Source organism: Rhyacophila brunnea, unplaced genomic scaffold, assembly GCF_057557595.1.
Source record: "Rhyacophila brunnea isolate RB1 unplaced genomic scaffold, BYU_Rbru_1.0 scaffold_12, whole genome shotgun sequence".
NCBI classification, from domain to species: domain Eukaryota; kingdom Metazoa; phylum Arthropoda; class Insecta; order Trichoptera; family Rhyacophilidae; genus Rhyacophila; species Rhyacophila brunnea.
The window spans coordinates 907075-927929 of NW_028232774.1; the positions used below are offsets into that span (position 1 = coordinate 907075).

Below are 20855 nucleotides of genomic sequence, written 5' to 3' on the forward strand. Positions count from 1 at the left end.
GCTTCTCAGTGTTGCCAGGGTGGAATTTAATATTCAGTATTATTTGCATTGATTTTGTGATTTCTTCCTAAAATAAATACATTTTAATTAGCACGATAAAAAAAAATATTTTTTCTATTTTAAATATTAACACGAAATTAACCATAATAGATACAAATTTTCAATATTAATCCATTATTCGAATTTGACTTTGAAGTCCTTGAGAGAGGATTTGTTCTTTCTTCTCCGCGTGAGGTTATATTCTACTAATTTATTTTCCTTTTTCTTGTCGTTGGTCATTCCTCCGTTTTTATTTACTGATCATACCCGCGCGTCCATTTTTTATATATGGAGTTTGGGACCCCTTTGAATTCATTCTGGATTTGGCTTTCTTATTGTTTACATGTTGCGTTTGACAGTTCATTCTAACTATCAAAAAAATATCTTGGACGAACGTTAAGTGATAGTTAAGTAAACGTTAAGTGATCAGTGATTATGGCGCAACATCCGAATGACTGTGAGGAGGATATTCTAAAAGCAACGGACACCAAACGGCGAAGCAGAACTGCTACAGGAAGAAAAGTTCAACGTACCTACGAACGTCGATTAAGATGCTGATGTTTGAGGTATCCTCGTTACGTACCTTATTTCAGAAGGAGAACCGGCAAGGAGTGGCACAACGCCCAAAAAAAAGTCTTGGTGGCCCCTACGGTCGTCGAGTTAGGTCTTAATGACAAGTTGCGTCGGTGCGACCACTCGTCATCAGCTAACCATCTGACGTAGAGGACCATCGCCGCCCTCCAGAATGCGATGTTTTCCCAACGGGACAGCTTCTGAAAGTGTATGCAAGGGTTAGTGGATTGGGCAACCAATCCTCAAAACATCATAACAGCGATGAGCCTGTACCAAAAAATCAAAGAGAGTTTTGGGGACAACGCATAATAAAATTTGCGAGAACATGACTCAGATCCTTAGCGGAAAGATACCTTCACTCGGGAGGCACTATCAAGGATTCCTTCGAGCTGAGAGTCCCGGAACCCTCATATTATGGCCGGGGTACTCCCAAGGGGCGACGTCTTGTGGGAAGGAAGTTCTCCATCGGAGGTACGGGCTTCACCAGGGATCCGTACTCTAAGCGGAGGTAACCGCATCTGGACGACCAACAACATTGGGGGCAGCCTAAGAGACTTTTGGGGAGTCTGAATGGCGTAGTGTACCCCCCCCCCCCCACCAACATTGGTAAAAATAATAGCCGTAGCCCGCGTAAGTCCTTCTTTACTTTTACGGAAAGAATTTCAAACGCAACAATCAGCAGAGGTCACTCTCGAGATCGAGGACTTAAGGAACTCAGGGGTTCTAGAAGAAGCGGGTCCAACCTCCAGTTTTCTCTCAACCCTGTTTCTGATCAAGAAAAAAGACGGGACCCTATGCCCTGTTTTCAACCGAAAGCGTTTAAATGCGTTCCGTCAGCCAAAGCCATTCAAACTAATTCACCATTACGAGGTTCCGCCGTCTTACAAATAGAAGACTGGCTAGTAATAATAGATCTAAGCCAGGCGTACCTCCAGGTACCCATGGCTTCTCAACATCGTCGATTCGTTCGACTAGGCTACCAAGGAGAGCTCCTACAATTCACGTGTCTCCCGTTCGTGCTGTCAGCCACTCCGATTATGTTGGCATTCCTGACCAATTGGGTCGCCGAACGCCTACGAAAGAATGGCTGAGAATATTCACTTACCTATACGACTTCTTAGTAGCCAACCAATCCGAGAAACAGTCTCGGTTCAGGTAGAATACAGGATAACCTTCCTACAGTCTTTAAGATGGTTAATAAATATTGAAAGATCCTGTCTGAACCCAAGCCAACAATGAGGGTTCCTGGACATCATGTGGGACACACACAACAAGCGGAGGTTTCTGTCGCCGGAGAAGTGTGTAGCACTCCGTCACTATCTGATAATGCAGGTACAAAAAGGCAGTTTGTCCCTCAGACAGGCACATATCCAATCCCTTCTGGGGCGACTCAACTTCACATCCTACCTCCACGAGGAAGGTTGCATTGCCGACGGCTACAACGCTCCAGTCGTCAATATGGCCGAGGTTCTATCCACGCCAATTGATGACAATCCCACCACAGGCCCAACAGGACATCATGTGGTGGCTGCAGGTGATAGGCTCCTCAGAGTTGACACACAGAACGACATTCAATCACTTCCTGACGACAGACGCAGCCGACACAGGCTAGGGAGCCCAACTGAATGAACACCACCTATCAGGTACGTGGGAACAAGATCAGTTAGCATGGCATGGCATTCCAACAGGAAGGAAATGTTTGCAATTCAATCTCGGGTACAATCAATCATAGGATCAGATCTGCTTCTGCAGACAGACAACAAAACAGTGGTGGCATACATCAACAACGAGGGTGGCACAAAATCTGTCACCCTCCTAAACCTATGCCAACAGATACTAGTATTTACCAGTCGAGCCAACATCACGTTTACTGCACAATATTTCCGCAGAAATTACAACTGCGTGGCAGATCATCTCTCCCACAGACAACTCATACCCGAATGGCACCTCATCAATACCGCAACCCTGTTTCAAAGATGGGGTGTTCCCGAGGTCGATTTATTCGCAAGCGAAACAGCACATGTCATTACAACGTATGTGTCACGAGACGTTACAGATAGTGGCGCGCGGTTTCACGACGCCTTCGGCCGAGTGTAGGACTTCAGACTGGCGTGGATATTTCCCCCACCAAACTTACTTTCACGAGTCCTAGCGCACCTGAACTCAGCAAAAGGGAAGTACTTACTAGTGGTACCGAGCTGGGAACAATGCTTTTTGGGAGTGGACTTACGAAAAAGGGCGATAGTACCTCCTTATACGATGCCTCACCTACATACGACACTAGTAAGTATGGAGACCAACCGTCCACCTCCAAGGACCCAGGACTTGTCCCTTTAACTATGGATAATTTCGGGTGGGGTGAAATAACATCAAATTGAATGGTGGAAAAAAGGGCACTCCTTACTTCCAGATGGCGGCCTTCGACTCTAAAAACTTACAAACCAGCTTGGAACAAACGGAAGACAATGACATGGTGTAAGCATGAACCTAATGGATCATAATAGCCCTCAACCAATGGAATTGGCCAGATACCTAGGGTACTTGCACAACATGGAGGGTTTGTGGTACAACACCATCCTGGTGCATAAGTCAGCCATAGCCACATTTTGCAAACCGATTATCATTATAGATATCAGCATCAACGTGGTAGTACAACACAATATGTTACAGGCAATTTCGGTACATAAAACGAAACCCGTCAAACCACCGGTTTGGGATCCAGGACGAGTGGTAGATCATCTTAGGAAAACAACACCGGTGGAGTACAACCTATTCGAAACGTCTCGCAGGACAGCTACCTCTCAGCTGCTTCTCGCATCGGGACGAAGGGTTCATGACCTCACACTACTCAGTAATAGTAGACAATGAAATAGTGGATAAAAGTGACCACATAATTGTATGGCCAATGTTTGGCGCAAATACAGATACCGCCAAACATCGTCAATCGGAATGGAAGCTAAGCGCTTCCACGTGTCAAAACATCGACCCAGTATTTTAGTTACGGAAACTCGTCTGCATGTCAAACCCAAGGAGAGAGAAAGGTGGGGATATTTCGGAATTATTTATATCTTCAAGACGACCACCAAAACCAACCACCAGGACAGTTACAGGGAATTGGATAAGGTCAGTGCTGTTGAAAGCAGGGGTACAAGAACCACCAGGCAGTGTCCGCTCAGTGGTGGCTTCCTTAAACTGTAAATATATCCAATAGATGACATCTTAAAGAGAGGTAACTGGCGTAGTAAGTCGACAATTCACGACAACTATCAGAGAACAATGAACACACCACCATCAGAAGGGGAAAAGAACCCATTAACTTCTCTATTCAACCATATACATTGAAAATCACGATGGTCATTGTCACATACAGGAATTTGGCATACCCAACACCAGGTGATATCAAACAGATATCTCAAGGACTTCAAAGTCAAATTCGAATAATGAAAGGAGTTTTACCTATCAATAAAACTCTTATTATTCATGTTGACTTTGAAGTCCAGGTAACTTCCACCTGATTCCTTGAGCCATATCAAATGAATACAAAGGGGTCCCAAACTCCATACATAACAAATGGACGCGCGGGTATGACCAGGAAATAAAAAGGGAGGAATGACCAACGACAAGAAAAAGGAAAATAAATAAGTAAAATATAACCTCACGCGGAGAAGAAAGAGCAAACCCTCTCTCAAGGACTTCAAAGTCAACATGAATAATAAGAGTTTTATTGGTAGGTAAAACTCCTTTCAATATCCCACAAGCCAGATTGGTATGAAAAATTAAATATAAATTAATGTCTCGGAAAAAAATCTATACTTACATAATTATTGTTATCGAGAATTATTTACACTTGGTCATACCATTATAAGTTTTTGAGTGACAGACAGTGTTGCTATGTCTACTGAAATTTCAGTATATCCACTGATATTTTTTGCCAATATACTGAATTTTTGATTTTTTTTCGAAATTCATGAAATCTACTGATATTTGTGTTTTTCCATAACTGTAAGTAAATTGATGATTATTTTAATAATAAACTTGACATGATTTACGCACGCCCTTTTTTGAAGTGTGACACTTCTAAATTGACAAAAAAGCATTGTAACTCTACCCAAAAGTGCCATTTTACCCACTAACAACATCATTGTTTATAATAAATGAATATTATTAGTTATTGTTATTCTTAATCCTTCTTCTTCCACGGCGCTACATCCCGGGGTGGGATTTGGCCTCCTCCACAACCGCTCTCCACTCACTCCGGTCCCTCGCCACACTTCTCCAGTTACCGGGTCTTCCTATATGAAGCTAGTCCACTTCTACGGCGTCAGCCCATCTCCTTCTTTGACGGCTTCTGGGTCTCTGCCGTTGGGGTAGCCACTTTGTTATGATCCTTGGCGCTCTAACTTCAGGCATTCTCTCCACATGTCCCGCCCATCGTAGTCTTTGGTACTTACAGAACCTTATGATTGTTTGCTGTTCAATCAGCTCTTCCAACTCGTGGTTAATTTTTATTCTGTAGTTCCCGTTTTCCAACGTGGGTCCAAAGATTTTGCGGAGTATTTTGTGCTGGAAGACAGCTAATTTGTTTTCCTCGTTTTGAGTCAAGCACCAAGTCTCACAGCCATAAGTGACCACTGGCCTTATAATTGTTTTATAAATTAGAAGTTTACTTCTTTAGCCTAGAATTTTCGACCCCACCAGTCGCTTGCAGGCATGTCAGCATTTATTTCCGGAGATAAGGCGGATTTTTATCTCCTCTGCTGTTTCATTTTGGGTATTTAGGCTGGATCCAAGATACGTGTACTTGTCCACCCATTCATATGCATGGTGCCATAATATAGTATGTCTATATACTGCAGTGGTACCAGATCGCGTGTGCTGACCATATACTTTGACTGGTTTATATGCAGCCCAGCGTTTTCTGCTTTTATTTTCATAGTGCCACCATGGTCAATCATCCTCTGTTTGGATCTGCTTATAATTACTATGTCGTCGGCACAAGCGCACATCTGCGTTGTATTGTTATCTACCCATTCTCTTATGTTGGTTTCACGAGCTATGGATTCCACCACAATATGGATAGCGCATCACCTTGTCTCACATCTGATTCGATTTTGAAGCTTTCAGTTTGCTCATTTTGCACACTGACAACTGCTTGAGTATCCGTCAGTGTAGTCTTTATTAGCCTTACTAGTTTTAAGGGAATTCCCAGTATTTTTAGGCTTTGCAGCATTTTATCCCTATTCACGCTGTCGAAAGCTTGTTTAAAATCAATAAACAGGTAGTGTCAGGTTGTATTCGTGCGCTTTCTCCATAGTTTGCCTCATGAGATGGATGTGATCTATGGTGGATCTATTTGGTCGGAAGCCGCATTAGTATTCTCCCAGGATTTCCTCATCATAGATCATTAACCTGATATACAGTACAGATGAGAAAACTTTATAAGCTGCGCTTAGAATTGTGACCCCTCTGTACTTATCGCACATTGTTTTGTCTCCCTTTTTCAGAATATGCACGATTATACCCATCTTCCATTCCTCAGGTAAAATTTCTTTTTCCCAAATATTGAGAATTATCTTGTGGATATTTGCTTCCAGTGTTGGGACTATCGGTTCCAGGTGCTTTATTGTTTTTCAGCGTTTTTATTGCTCTTCTTACTTCAGGCAGAGTAGGTTCATCAATAAATTTCTCAGCAGTGGGGTACAATACTTCTTCCGCTTCCTCATGATCATTACTATTTAAAAGTGTTGTGAAATAGCCTTTCCATCTTTCCATAATGTCCTCCTTTTCGATCAGCATTTGTCCTTCACTATCCTTACAGAAGTTTAATCTGGGTTGATAGGATTTCGTTAGATTTCGAAGAGACCTGTAAAATTTTCTGGGATCATTGTTTCTTCTTTGATATTCCATGTCTTGGAGTCGGTTTTTCTCTCGACAGAGCTTTGTTGCAGTTTTTCTCTTTTCTTTATAAGTTTCGTAATTTTGGCGCGTTTCCCCTTGTAGGCATTTCTTCCTTGCTTCATTTTTTTCAAACAGTGCTTGCCTGCAATCATCATCAAACCATCATGCATCTATGTTTGCTTTATTTTCCCCTAGAATTTCTGTGGCACTCGTGATAATACAGTTTTTTGTATTTTCCCAGTCCACATTCACATCATCGGTTATTAAAGTCATTTTTAAGTTTGTTTCTATAGATTCCTGGTATTTATCCAAAATTTCTTCATCCCTCAATTTTTCAGCTTTCCATTTAGTTCTTCTCTGGCCTTCTTTTTTCAGTATTAGGGAGTTTTTTTGTTTTAATTTTGCTCTCACCAGGAAGTAATCAGAATCGCAATTGGCTCCTCTGCAGACGCGCACATCCTCCACTGTTGTCGCTCTTCTTTTCGATATAAGAATGTGATCTATTTGGTTGCATGTATTACTTCCAGGTATTTTCCAGGTTCCTTTGTGAATATTTTTATGTTTAAACCATGTACTACTAATTATTAAATTATTTGCAGCCGCTAAAAAGCATAGACGTTCACCGTTATCGCCTGTCGTTTCATGCAGACTGTGCTGCTCTGCTACTTCTTTAAATGCTTCCTCTTTTCCAATTTTTGCATTGAAGTCTCCCAAGATAATTAGAGCATCATGTGGGGATACTTTTTCGCAGGCTCTCTGCAGATCTTCATTGAATCTATCCTTAATTTCCTCGGTCGCATCGTCAGTTGGGGTATAAACGTTATAAAAGTGTACCTTTCAGTTTAAGTTTACAGAATATCTCACTAATTGGCTCAAATCCTAGTGCTTACTTCCCTGCGGATATCAGAGCTGATTAAGAACCCAGTTCCATAGCGACCCCGCGTACCTGCAGATCCACTGTAATACAAAGTGTAGTTTCTCTTGTTTATGAAACCTGCGCCCTCCCATCTTATTTCCTGCAATGCAGTCACGCTCATTTTATACTTATGCAATTTAATTGCAACCTCCTCCATCTTGCCCGGCTGCAACATAGTGCGTACGTTCCATGTGCCACATTGTACATATAATCGTTTGTCCTTAATTCTTTGCTTGGGTCGTTGGTTTATGGGGAGTCCGGGGTCCAAGGCGTTTTGGTGTTCGTAATCAGGGTTTTTTTTTTTACCGTGTTGGGTGATTAGCCCTACGACGAACCCTTCTCCTTTATCCGGGCTTGGGACCGGCCATAGCGTAGGTAGAGTCGTTCCCTATTACTATAGGTGGAGTTTGTTATTCTCAATAGTCTTAAATTATATTTAATACACTACTTTTTCCAAAATCTACTGATATTTTATGGAATCTACTGAATTTTTTGTCAAAATCTACTGAAATTTTAATTTTGAACTTGGCAACACTGGACTGACAGACGACAGTGCCATCTAACAGTATATTATTGTGTAGAGTTAAATTAATGCTTTTAAATGTCAAGTCAAATCAATTTGACGTTTTCCCGAGTCGAATGTAAATTAGTAAATAAACACAACAAAAATAAATGAAGTGTATCAAAATTGAACATGATACCACGTAAGAGACGATATCTTCAAAATATGAGCTGGTCGAGAGATTATGATATGAAATTGATTGAAATTATTAAACCCCGGCAGTATATGTGGAACGACAAATCAATTGATTATAAAAACATGTCATTAAAAAGGAAAACATACACAGAAATAGCAGGACTCCTTGGCGGTAAAGTTAGCGGTAAACATTAAATTAATCTTATCAATTATCGAAGTTCGTTTCATTGCGTATTTTTGCAGATCTTTATATAGATTTCTCCACACTATGTTAGTTCAATGAATATTACTTGATTACAATCAATGATAAACCAAAAAATTTTAGTTAAATAATACCAATTACTTATTTAACTATGATTTATATCAATTAAAACGTTGGTTTAGTTATAGTACATGGAGTCAAAAAAACAAAACACGAAAGAAAAGCGCGTGAGTCACATTTTTTTAATGTAGAAATCACAATAAGTAACCGTATTTCAAACCAATTTCCACCAAACCACTTATCCAAAAAAATCAAAACCAAATGGTTCACATCCATACCCATAGGTCCAAATGTCAGGGTTGTCACAAAACTTACACAGAAAATTCTCGTACGTGATTATTACTGATAAAACTGGTACAGATTCATCAACACCAGCAGGAGTCATCTCATTCAGTTCTTCGTCATCAGAATCAATATCGAAATGTCTTCAGATTATAATATACGTAATATACGTTTATTTTCTATAGCCGGTACTGCACGCAGGGAATTGTAGAGCGTGTTAACACGCTCGTGCCAGTTAACCGGTTAAAGCCGAAAGACCTTTATATAAAAACACAAACAAATTTATTATTAATAATATTGGTTTTGGATAATATAGCCAGACACACCTGTTGTGGATTGATATTAATGTCTGAAGTCGACGAGCTTGCTTTCGCTAATCCTGTTTTGAGAAAAAAATTAAGTTTTGTTTGCACTTTTGACGTTTGCTGTTTTCTTATAATCAACTCTCTAAAATTACGCGCGTAATACAGTTAAATTTCGTTATCTGACGAATAGTCATTAAATGTTATTAAATCGTCGAGATGCGATCATATCACTGATAACTTTGTTTTTGGGCGTGTTGTCTCTTCTTACTCGCTATCTTCACTTCCATTCTCATTATCCAAGATCGAACATCATCTGCTATTTCACTTTCACCTTCATCTACTTCTAACCACTGTAAACTTTTTGAATAGAGTAATAAATGCATCCATTCACTATGAGTAAACAAATTAAACTGCTGTGCAACTGTGTGAATTAGCGACCAGCGTTACAAACGTCAGTGCTACCTTCAGTCTACGAGCAGGATGGCATTATGACTCGAATTCTAGTGCGAGAGATATGACGTGATTATCATGCACACAACATTGTTTACATGCGGTGACACTTGGATATAAACATTTATAACATGAACATGATGTATTTAACAATTTTCACATTTGAATGGATATTTTGTCCGTTATAACCTAAGTCCTCTATTTTGAGGTCCGTTATATCGAGATTCTACTGTTATAATATAAATCTGATATTAGACAAATCAAATAGCTTAATCACTACTCATGATTATAGTGATGTTGCCATATACCATCCTCACGGATTCCCCAAGATCTTTGGCAAAATTATGCTTTGCGAAACCACCGATGATTAATGTCCACATCTTTAATCTGTACCTTAGTACTGGTCTCCTCAACAGTATTTTATATAAGTAGACATTTGTGTTTTTTGATTGTGTATGTATTTATGGTTACGGTGTGTATGTATTTATAGAGACCACTTGATATTTGCTATGCAGCCTTTTGCTTGCCTCTTGGCTACCCCGGATTATGTTAAGTTTCTCGTTATTGTTTTCAGCGCAACAAGTGAAAGAAAGGTGGGTGAATATCCGCACCACTTTTAACAGCAACGTGCGACGAGTGCAAGAACGACAGCCGTCTGCTGAGGCCGCCGACGATGTGTACGTGCCCTCGTGGTATTTGTGGGATGCTTGCCAGTTTCTCAACGATGGAAGGACTGAGAAAAGATATCGCGAGAAGAAGGAACTCATGGACATCTTGGAAGGTAACATCAAACAAGAAGTTCAAGACGGGAACGATGTAAGTTTACCACTGTTTTTGACTTGTTTTGGGATTGCCCTTATTTGTTCTCTGTTTATGCAAAAACATCATCCAAGCATTGTAAACCTATTGACCACTTATTTTTTATAGAACTTATAATTGGTACTTTTTACGCTTATGTTTACAATTTAAAATTTATAACCTAGTGACTCTAATAGATCTGTGGTAATTAATGTGTCTGCTTTTGAAGTTACGGGTCTCGTATTCCAATCTGTGGATACATATCAGATTGTAGAGCCAATGAAATTAGTGTAGTTTTATAAATGATAGAATATAGTGTAGGCAATGTAAATATGCATTGGCTACGTACTACTTGACTGACACACATTAACGTGATTAGTGACATACCTAAGCAGAGAGTTTACCATAAACTCTATAGACTCAAAATGCCGCTTACTATTTTAGTATCAAATATTATCTAAATTCATTACCTACTACAATTTCTGTATTGTGATAGGATATCGTCGTTAATTTTCTACAAACACGTATCTCAATTTTTGTCAGTTTTGAGTTGTTTGATGTAATGAATTCAGAATTTGAATACGCACATATACCACTAACACGTATCTCAAAACATACTTTATAACATAATAGATTTAAGCAATTACATAAAACTCGTATCACAATAAAAGACTTTTATAAATATTATAAACTCGTATCTTGAGTTACAGTATTTGTAAGTATACCGAATACTGAACTCCGACAGATGATTATACTGAATCTCTTTCTCGTAAGTCAAGATACGTGTTTACTGCAGTAATGTTCACAGTAAAGTTGCAACGCATTCTCGTATCTTCGGAAATATGACTGATCGGTCGAAAGTATAGTGCGATAAATTGAATAAACATAACATTTTTTTCATGAAAATATGTATACGAAATGGATATTTCATAGAAGAAAATTTATTTCTAAATTAAAAACTGAGAAAATAAAGTTGTTATTTGCCTGTCCTGAAAAGTTGTGTTTTTTGAGATGATACGTGTTTATAAAAAATTACCGACGATATATGCATAGAAAATCTATATAATTATGATTTACACCTCTACAAGCATTCACGGGATATTAGCATCGCACGCAAAAGTTCTGTAATCTTTACATAATCTACCATCAAAAGTTGTATAATTTGTGTTCTTTCCTAAATCTGCCACTCTCTTAGATTGTCTTATACGTATGTCACTTCCAGTAGGGTTAATAAACGGTAAAGAGTAGGTACCTACGTATCAAAAAATATTTATAACAATTTTTAATACAACTGAATTCCTCATTTCTCCACATTCTCTTCCAAAGTAGAATTCGCTCTAGTTCATTATAACTATGATAAACCCAAACAAGCTCGTCTTTCCAAATAGCCACTCCATTGCTTAAATGCAGGCCACGTTACACCTTACTTTTAGTCTACGGTTCAGTGATGCTCTAATGCATTTATTTATAATGTTCTATTTAAGAGCATACATAAGTGAAATGGCAAATAATTTTCAACAGTAGGTGGGAAGAAATTTCGCACTCGTCGCCAATCGGACACCGACAGTCGACGTGTGAGCACGTCAATTTGTTTTGTGATGGCGTCGGAGGAATATATTCTTAAATCGTGTAAAGATGACTAAAAAAACGTTACGCATGTACTTGAAAAAGAAAACATGTCAATGAATATACTATTATTATTACTAATATAACAATAAACATAACATTAAATGGACGCGTGTTGAATTTTTATGACAAATTATATTTCGTTCGGTTCGCGTCATTTGCACAATCCGCGCATCGCCTAGTCACGATCTTTTTAGACCATGCCTCAGCTGATAATATAATGATATCTCTTTCATTTTTTGTACATTTATCTCCATGGTATTCCTAAACACCAGATACATTGAAACCAAATCAAAAAGTATCGAGACTCTATAAATTTATTATTATAGGTGGACTTTGATGACAGTAATGCCGATCCTGATTACATGCCGGACCAGATTGACGATCCTCCTCGTAGTAAAAAGTCAAGAAAATCTGAATATAACCTAAAACCGTCAAAATCAGAACCCAGTAATTATCCGTCAGCGTTCAATGATGATTCGATAAATCACAAAAAGCCTTCCAGTGGATGTGATAAGATATTGGGAGACCTGTTAAAAATTTTGCAGCCCTTGCAGACGATGCAGAACAGTCCTAGTAATGGTGCCTCAGCGATGAAGTCGGACTTTGATTATATCGGTAATCATGTGACGGAGCGGTTGTCCAAAATGAGACCGTTCGATGCGGAGTGTGCTGGCGAGCAGATCATGGACATATTAGTTCTTTATAGTGAAATGAATCCTAACAATCCAAACAATGTGAGCTGAAAATCACAGGAGTGACGGTGGTGAATAGTCTCTATGGATTGTGCAAGTTGGTCTGGCTGTTATGAAGTGTTTTATTTTATTGCCTAACAATATGATGCAATAGCTGAAATACCGCCAAATGTTATATGGCAATTGCATAATAATTATGCAATAAGGGCCTCCGTGCTGTGTGACGATTGAAAATTAAGAAATTGCTGCATATTTGGCAGCTAAGTCTGAATAATCTGTCAACTTTGTAGGAAAGATTTATATGTCATTATATAATATTTCATGATCATATAGTTTATATTAATACCATGAAAGGGTATTATTATTGCAAATGTCGCCATTTAAAATTGAGATTCGTTTCATATTTCGGTACATCCATGGTTATAGAACGTTTTAAAATTATTCTTTTGTTAATGCGTGAATTATACTTGTATTTGCCGTTATTTATTTACGATGGCTTACCTTAACAGCCATTCTTTTCCATTCAATGTTATAATAATACTTTCCTCATAAGCTCAAAAACTCCAATATAAGGTTTACCGAATATATTGTACTATATAATTATTATTTACCAATAAAATGAAAGGTCTAGTACACGTATTGACGTTAGAATAATCTAAAAATGGTTTGTAACAATGGACATCTGCGCATCTATTCTATACAGAAGACTGCTATCGGCAGCTATCGAGGTTAGTTTTTCATATTTTTGTATCGTAATATTAGCACTTATTGTAACAATTACATGTAATTATTACAATAACTGTTATGTTTTAACAGCACCTCTCTTGGGTATACTAAATTTTAGAGCGAGATGGGCAGTTTTGAATGTTTAGACAGCTAACTTATTGTAACAATTATAATACTTCGATATAAATATATGAAAACTACCCTTGATAGTTGCCGATAGCAGTCTTGTGTATATAATATATGCGCTGATGTACCAAAATATGGTTTTATTCTTTATTTCAAACATCGACGCTTACAATTTTATTCAAAATGATTGTAACATTTTATAGTAAAATATATAGGTAAGGAAAACTTTTCATTGACTTTCAATATATTCAATTTTTCAAGTCATTTGGTATACTATGGTTCTATGGTAATATATTTTATTTATATGATCGTAGCGTGTTGATTGTTTTGTGAATATAAACAAAATAACATACATAAACTAGACATGTTGCAATTGTATGGAGTTTGTATGTGCGAGGGAGTTTTTGAAAAATCTCAGGGTATCGAACCGTTATTTTTTTTCGTTACGGTTCAAGTTTTTCCGGTTTTCGGTTCAGCGTGATTCATTTTTAAATGGTTTTATTTGTATTAAAAAAATATTTTCTACCATAATTTAGAACATTTTTTGGTAAGTACTTGTCTGATAGCCCTGCGCCACGCTCCGAAACCAATGGTTATGCTCCACCGCAAGGCCATAGCCATAAATTTATAAAATAATATGTTATAAACTTTGAGAATTTTGTTGAGATGCGTCATGATTTCTTTGCGCAGTGAAATAGATAAGGTGGTGTAAATCTTTTCAAGTTCATTATTAAAAATAATCATCAGTTATCTTACAAATATGAAAAATACCCAAATATCAGTAAGTAGATTTCTTGATTTTCATTCTATTGTCAAAAATATCAGTAGATCTACTGAAATTTCAGTAGACATGGCAATGCTGGTGGGGCGTAAGATCATGTTAATGCTCGTGTTTGAACACGTACCAAACCGAAAAAACCGACGTATTTTATTTCGGTTCGGTTCCAGTTTTCGCTCCGACAAAAATAACGGTTTTTCTGATTTTCGGTTCAGTTCCGGTTCGAAGCCCTGGTAAATCTTTCAAAAATGTGGTATTGAGTTTTATCATTTTAAACTGAAGCTAATAATTATTTATGTTTGAAAAAGAGCACCATTTTTATTTATAAAGAATAATAACAGAGGATAAAATAGATATTATTATCTCCATATTTTGTCCTACAATTAAATGATTAGCTAAATTACTGTATGTATATAATGTGTAGTATGTCAAAAAATATTTTAAATGTTTAAAAGCAAAGTCAAATAAAAACGAAAAAGTATTCTCTCTTGTATACCTACGAATACTTTACAAAAAATTGGGCGTTCATGAGATGCAAAAATATTTTAATGACACTTTTACAAAAGTGCATAATAATTGAGTAAGTCAACTTCAAAGTTAGAAATGCGATTAAAAAGTCCTTTTTCAAAATGTTCTGTAAATGAGTTCCGGTTGTCAAATATTTCATTATTCTTATGCTATGAATAAATATTATATTAATATAATATTAATATATATTAATAGTATTTCGAGAGGTAGGTACAAGTCAAGCCTAAACATTCAAATTAGATAGGTACGTTTCTATGAAAATAAAATACGCATGGAGTTCATGTAAATGTAATTCAATATTATGAATAAAACATTTCATACAAATCAGTTACGGTTTCGGGAATTCTCGAGAAATTTTAGAGATTTTCCATCCCGAATCTCGAGATTTGAAATTTTTAACATTTCGCAAAATCCCGGATTTCTGGGAAAATCTGTGAGAAAACGTTGACTCGAAAGTGAGCGCAATTTTCCAACATCAGGGAATTTTATGTCTCAAAAGCGTAAGCGATTGGCAGACGCAGCCATATACAGTCTGTGTTTTTTGAAATCCTATTTTAATAAGTAATGTTTTGAATTATTTTTGTTTTCCTACTTCTATTTGTTTGTCTTCTTACTTAAATAAAAAAATCATATTTTTTTGGAATTCGTCTGTTTTTACACTTATTTTAGGATTTTACAGGTTTTTTTTTAAAATTTTCTCGATATCTTGAGGATTCTTTTCTAGAAATCCAGAATCTCGAGAAATACCCAACTCTAGTTACACGTTGGATCCTTTTGCATGCATAATAATTACGTATGGCGTGATGTGAAAATTGCTTTTAACATATTTTTTTTAATGTCGTGATGAATGTTAATGATGGCCAAATTAAATTCCAAAAACTTTTTGGAGGTTGCATTTGTACATATACTTTTTCACATAATTATTCCAATCGATCATTTTACTTTCTAAAAAAAACATGGAGCACATAGATAAAATGTAATAAAGGGGGTACTAGCATGATCTAAGTTTGGGAAACACTACAGGGTATAGGCCAACACAATTGAAAGACATGTTTTTCACTTTTTTTAAAACTTTATTTTAGTATTTTTCTCTTATTACAATATTGTATACAAAGTTTACGATACTTCATAATCTGAGTGTAAATTTGTGGGTATTTTTCTTCATTATTCCACAGGCAACATTTTTTTTAAATAAACGTATGTACTTACCTATCTATACGTATTTCTATTGTTTTATAATAATTATTATGTAATAATATGAAATTATTCTTTTTTCCTGTTTTTTTTTCTCAAAAATTTAAATGATGTGGGTATGTAGGTATCTCACATTAAAAGTATGTATGTCAAAACGGATTAAAGCATTTGAAGTAAAAATTGTATTTCATTTATTTATGTAAAATATTCAAAGATAATATAAAAATATTTTTAAAGCATTTTTTTTTGGGTTTTTCAATTGGTGTTTAACGACAACATTATAATTTAGCTAATTAAAATGATTTGTATTTTGAATATGGGATGGGACCCATTCTCATGGGTTTTTTCATATCACCAAATTAGAACAAAAGCTACAAAAATTAGGTATAAACTAATCTATAAAACATATTACAATAATTATCGATAATATTAATCGCGAGTGCGGAGCTACAAGGTTCTAAGTGTTTATTTTTGGCAAAACAAAACTACCAATGAGGCAGTTTAGAAATACATCATTGTTACATTAATTGCTTTGTCATAAATAAACACTTAGAACCTTGTAGTATTAGGCTTGCTTAATAAAATTACATAAGAAAACTAAAATCAGTAAGGCAATAGGAAAATTTACACCTTGGACTGTACTTATACAAAACATTTAAAAAGTATATAAAAACAGTATAAAATTGGCTTGCTTATTATAAATTGTGTAGATAGATAATATGGGTATTGTTATGACTATTTTTGCCTTGTGATGGATGTAAAATAAATGTATTTTTAAATTGTACTTTTTAAACACTTTTGTGTCATGTCATTATTATTTTTTTCAAAACTTCAATGTTAAAGTACTATAGTGATTGACACGCCAATGTTTCATAGACTACTCGTCCTCGGACAATGGTCTTTTGTAAGGAAGGCTGTCGGTGTCGAAGTCTTCTGCGTTCTTCGTGGCCGTCAGGCTGGCAGGTTGCCTGAAAGTAAAAAGAAATCATTATTATCCTTTGCGATTTGTGAGTGACTATTAAATGACCAAGGCCGAGGTCCATAGAATGTCACTAATCACTAAACAATAGTTAGCTGTTTTTAGGGTAATCAGTGTTTTCTCATCTTAGTGTTTAATGGAGAACGAAAGTACGCAATGGGAAACTGTCAAATAATTTAATCGTACAATATTAATACTATTGACCGAAGGTACTTTAGAATAATTGAAATTCTAATGGATTTAGTTCGGTACTATTCCATTTGAGTCGTTTTCAGGTCGAGGATCTTCAGGCACTATGCGTACTCACTAATGGTAAATACACACTGACGGTGGGTGGGGAGGAACCCGGGTCGCAAAAAACAACTCAAATGTAATCTTACACGGTCAAAATAAGTGTGGAACAAAAAAATATTAAAATCCGATCGCGATGCAATGAATTCACACTTGCCGGGGTCACTATGGACATGGGTTATCCATGTTTACACGAATTTCATTGTCATGTCAATAAAAAAATATATGATGAGAAAATACTGTAGGTATACTGTATCCACGGTTCGTCTATTGAAGCAACCACTAAATTATTATATATTATAGTTTTATTTATAGTTTACATTAACTATTCATAATTATTATTCAATTTATAATGCGCAAGTATTATAAATAGTAAGAATTTGGCAATAAAAATTATTAAAATGGCAACAATTTTGATTGCAGATCGCGATGCTGCAATTATAATTAACATTTTCGCATCTGTAAGTAGTTGATATAATATGCATGGCTTTTGATCATAATATTTTGGTTTAACGTAATGTCGACATTCTATGCTCCTCGGCCTAACTTGATTAACACATTGATTTGCTGTTTTAATTACCTGCTCTTGCTAGTATCCAGAATACCAGTTCTCCTATAAAATAAACAAAAAGAAATATAGATTGGACGGATGATATTCATTTACAGATCAAAGGACGTTTTTATGAAATTTGATGAAGCCCATATCTTTCACTTACAAACAAAAATCGTAATTACACTACAAATAATCATTAGGAAGATTGTACTGAAATTTAGTCATTCTGGTCCTAAACCTTTAAGTTAATCATATTAGATTTGTTATAAAGTGAGATTTTCATGGTGGTTTTGCGTTTAATACCTGACATTCTCCAGGGCGTCCAGCTCCTCCTGTTCCCTTCGCTTCTTCAAGAGTCGGTATCCAATGCACACAAGGATTAGCAGAATGGGCACCAGGATTGCTAAGATTATTCCCCATGTCACGCCTGCCCATCTAGAAGAATATTCCTGGGTTCCTGCGCAAATTCAACAATAATCTTAATACAGACATTTAATCCGAGTTTATTACAAAGAGAGAGTTGTATTAGTTGTACGAGTGGATGAAATCGGTCTTGATCATTATTCAATTATGCAGATTTAATTACTGGATATGTATTTTGTATTATTAAATTAATATAATCGACACCTCGAACTGCAATTTCCATAGTACACCACAACGTTAATTTAAATGCTGGAATCGTATTTTTTAGTTATGCCTATAAAATATTGATTCAATTTTTGTTTTTTTTACGATATCGTTTTATTAACTTTAAAATTATGTGAATAAAAGGCAATTAAGTCAAAAGAGCCAAAGAGTATTATTTACACAAAGGATTTGAATTTACACATTGACTTCCAATGGACACTGTTCTTTATGTAAAATTTCAGTATGTATTACAGTGGACATGTAACAGATTAAGTCAAAGACGTGAATGCGAATTTGCAATATTGCACCCATATTGCGATGTAGATAACCTTTTTTTTTGCAAAAACATACAATATTAATACGCTTTGTATTTATTTTGTATGGTCACGTTAGGAGAATAAAACGACTAAGTGTGTATACAGGTAGAGTTAATTTTATAACGATATTCATTAGTTCCATCTGTTTTTGTAATACTGATATTTGTATGAGCCGTAGATGTCTAGGAAGCAAGGTCGTTTATGAGGACCCTTTTATTTTTCAGGTGAAGCGTAAAGCAGTGTATAAGTAAGTTGATTGTTTACTAACAGCAGTCATCGTTCGCTGTTAATTCAATATATAAAAATGTATAATGAATTCTTTAAAACGTTATAAAATAAATAAACAAGTCTGGGTGTTTATGTGATTGTTTCACTCCTACTCTACACTACTGTTTCACTACTGCTACAATACTGTAATTTGGTCTTGTGGTCAGGGCCGGAATTACCATATAAGTGCGAAAAGGGTTATAGCCCGGCGCCACTACATTGGAAGGCGCCTCGGGGTCAAAAAGTAAATTGATGAAAACCATGAAAATGTAAAGAACCGTGTTAATGTATGGGTTTGTACAATTTTATAAGTTAATGAGGACATTGAACAATTAAAAATTGCACAAATGGTCCACGATATATGTATTAATAATTTAGGACAAATAAGGCAATTGTCAACAAACACTTTCTGAGAGCATATATTATAACCAACAGAAAAAATCTTTTTTTGAAAAAAGTAAGCCAACCCGACGGGGAATCGAACTCCGTATCTCCCAGGATTCATTTTTTAATTTTTTTTTGCTATTTTTCAACAAACAAACAAACAAATATAGAATACTGAAATGTCGTTTTGATTTCCATAGTAACGCATGTATATATTAATAATTTAGTTGCTAGGACCACCCCCTTAGCAACCAATAATAGTGGATTGGATTACGGATTTCTTCCGAAATAACTTCATACAAAACAGAATTAACTGAAAATGAATTCAGTTCTACTTAAAGATGGTTAAAAGTATTAAAAGAATGCATTGGCATCGTGTTCTGATATATTCTAAAAGTTTCAAATGTCTAGCTAGTCAGGAAGTTAGTTAAAAATCGATTGCAAGATTTGTACTGGATTAACAAGATTATGAGCTAAGAAAAACATGGTAAAAGATGACATTTTATTTTAAATTCCGTGTGATCTAATAAATTGTTTTTTAAGCCTCTTGAGAATTATTAACCCAATGCTCTTTGAAGAATAAATCTGGCCTTGCTTGTGGCCTGTTGTAGTATTAAAACAAAGAAAGAGTAATAGACAATCAGGAAATTTCGATGACAATGTATATAATATTATCAATAATATCGACCGAGGTAGGGTACTGATGAAATTTGAATTTAAATCCATTAGGACAATGTATATTTCTATATTAGACACTAACAACGTAAAACACATAATATTAACAATAAATATATCTCACCTGTAGATTAGCCATCAAGTATTATCTCTCGTGACACCATTGATTTTGGTGTATTTATAACAATGAATAGATAAGGAATAAGATTATGTGGATTGGACATTTTTCAAGTGTTGGACAAAAAAACAACAGCGTTATTGGCAAAAAATATTCCATTCCACATATATCTTATTGCCGCGGGAGTAATTTAAGCTCATTGAAATAGATCTATTGGAAATCGAGACATTTTATTATAATCTTTTAATTCACTATAAAATTTTGTAAATCTGAATGGATTGGGTAGATTTTTTATGATTCGATACCGCATAAAACAAATAATAGTAAAAGATTTTTCGTCTGATTCGATTTCCAATAAATCTGTGTAAAACGAATTGGATTTCTTATAAAAGTATGCAATAAATATTATAGTAAGTTATTAGGGCAGTCAAAAGCCGTTGTAGTCATTGCCGATATTATTGTTTCAAAGATTTTTTTTTGCTGAACGAAGACATATTATAAAAACATGCGGAATAGAATCTTTTTCATAATACGCAGCCAATTTTCAATATACAAAACAATTTATTACTTGCTAAAATACATTGTTATATAATAAAATTATAATGTAATATAATATTTTTAATTAACAGAAATAAAAGAAAGTATATCCTAAATCAATATATTATTATTTTTATTTATGAGAGTAACAAAAACTCACATACAAAATCATTTCACAACATTTTTGTTTTGTCACTGAGAGTTCTTCGTTCTT

At 35.6% G+C, this 20855-nt stretch overlaps 2 protein-coding genes across 3 annotated transcripts in view; one reads left to right on the plus strand and one right to left on the minus strand.

The window, feature by feature from the left end:
• The first annotated feature begins 7977 nt into the window (after positions 1-7977).
• Positions 7978-15315, plus strand: LOC147077621 (uncharacterized). Its single transcript, XM_085960610.1, has 3 exons — positions 7978-8307; positions 9997-10238; positions 12176-15315. Exons 1-3 carry the CDS (start codon positions 8121-8123, stop codon positions 12590-12592), a joined length of 846 nt encoding a protein of 281 aa, XP_085816736.1. The 5' UTR covers positions 7978-8120; the 3' UTR covers positions 12593-15315.
• Positions 15316-15989: 674 nt separating this feature from the next.
• mesh (sushi domain containing 2 mesh) overlaps positions 15990-20855 on the minus strand; it is a 53918-nt gene continuing 49052 nt past the window's right edge. Inside the window, exons 17-19 of one of the 2 annotated variants that reach the window (XM_085960608.1) lie at positions 18020-18173; positions 17744-17776; positions 16142-16861 (exon numbers count right to left, since the gene is read on the minus strand). In XM_085960608.1, the coding sequence (XP_085816734.1) occupies positions 16771-16861; positions 17744-17776; positions 18020-18173 (278 nt within the window). In that variant the 3' untranslated portion in view covers positions 16142-16770. Of the gene's footprint in view, positions 16862-17743; positions 17777-18019; positions 18174-20855 lie in introns of both variants that reach the window. The other variant, XM_085960609.1, reaches the window with a different exon arrangement.

What these genes read in the sequence shown, in the direction of transcription:
- LOC147077621 (XM_085960610.1), top strand. Translation starts at nt 8,121, where the DNA reads ATGATACCACGTAAGAGACGATATCTTCAAAATATGAGCTGGTCGAGA. An exon ending in CCTTGGCGGTAAAGTTAGCG is followed by an intron (nt 8,308 to 9,996) that starts GTAAACATTAAA and finishes TATTGTTTTCAG; the next exon opens with CGCAACAAGTGAAAGAAAGG. An exon ending in AAGTTCAAGACGGGAACGAT is followed by an intron (nt 10,239 to 12,175) that starts GTAAGTTTACCA and finishes TTATTATTATAG; the next exon opens with GTGGACTTTGATGACAGTAA.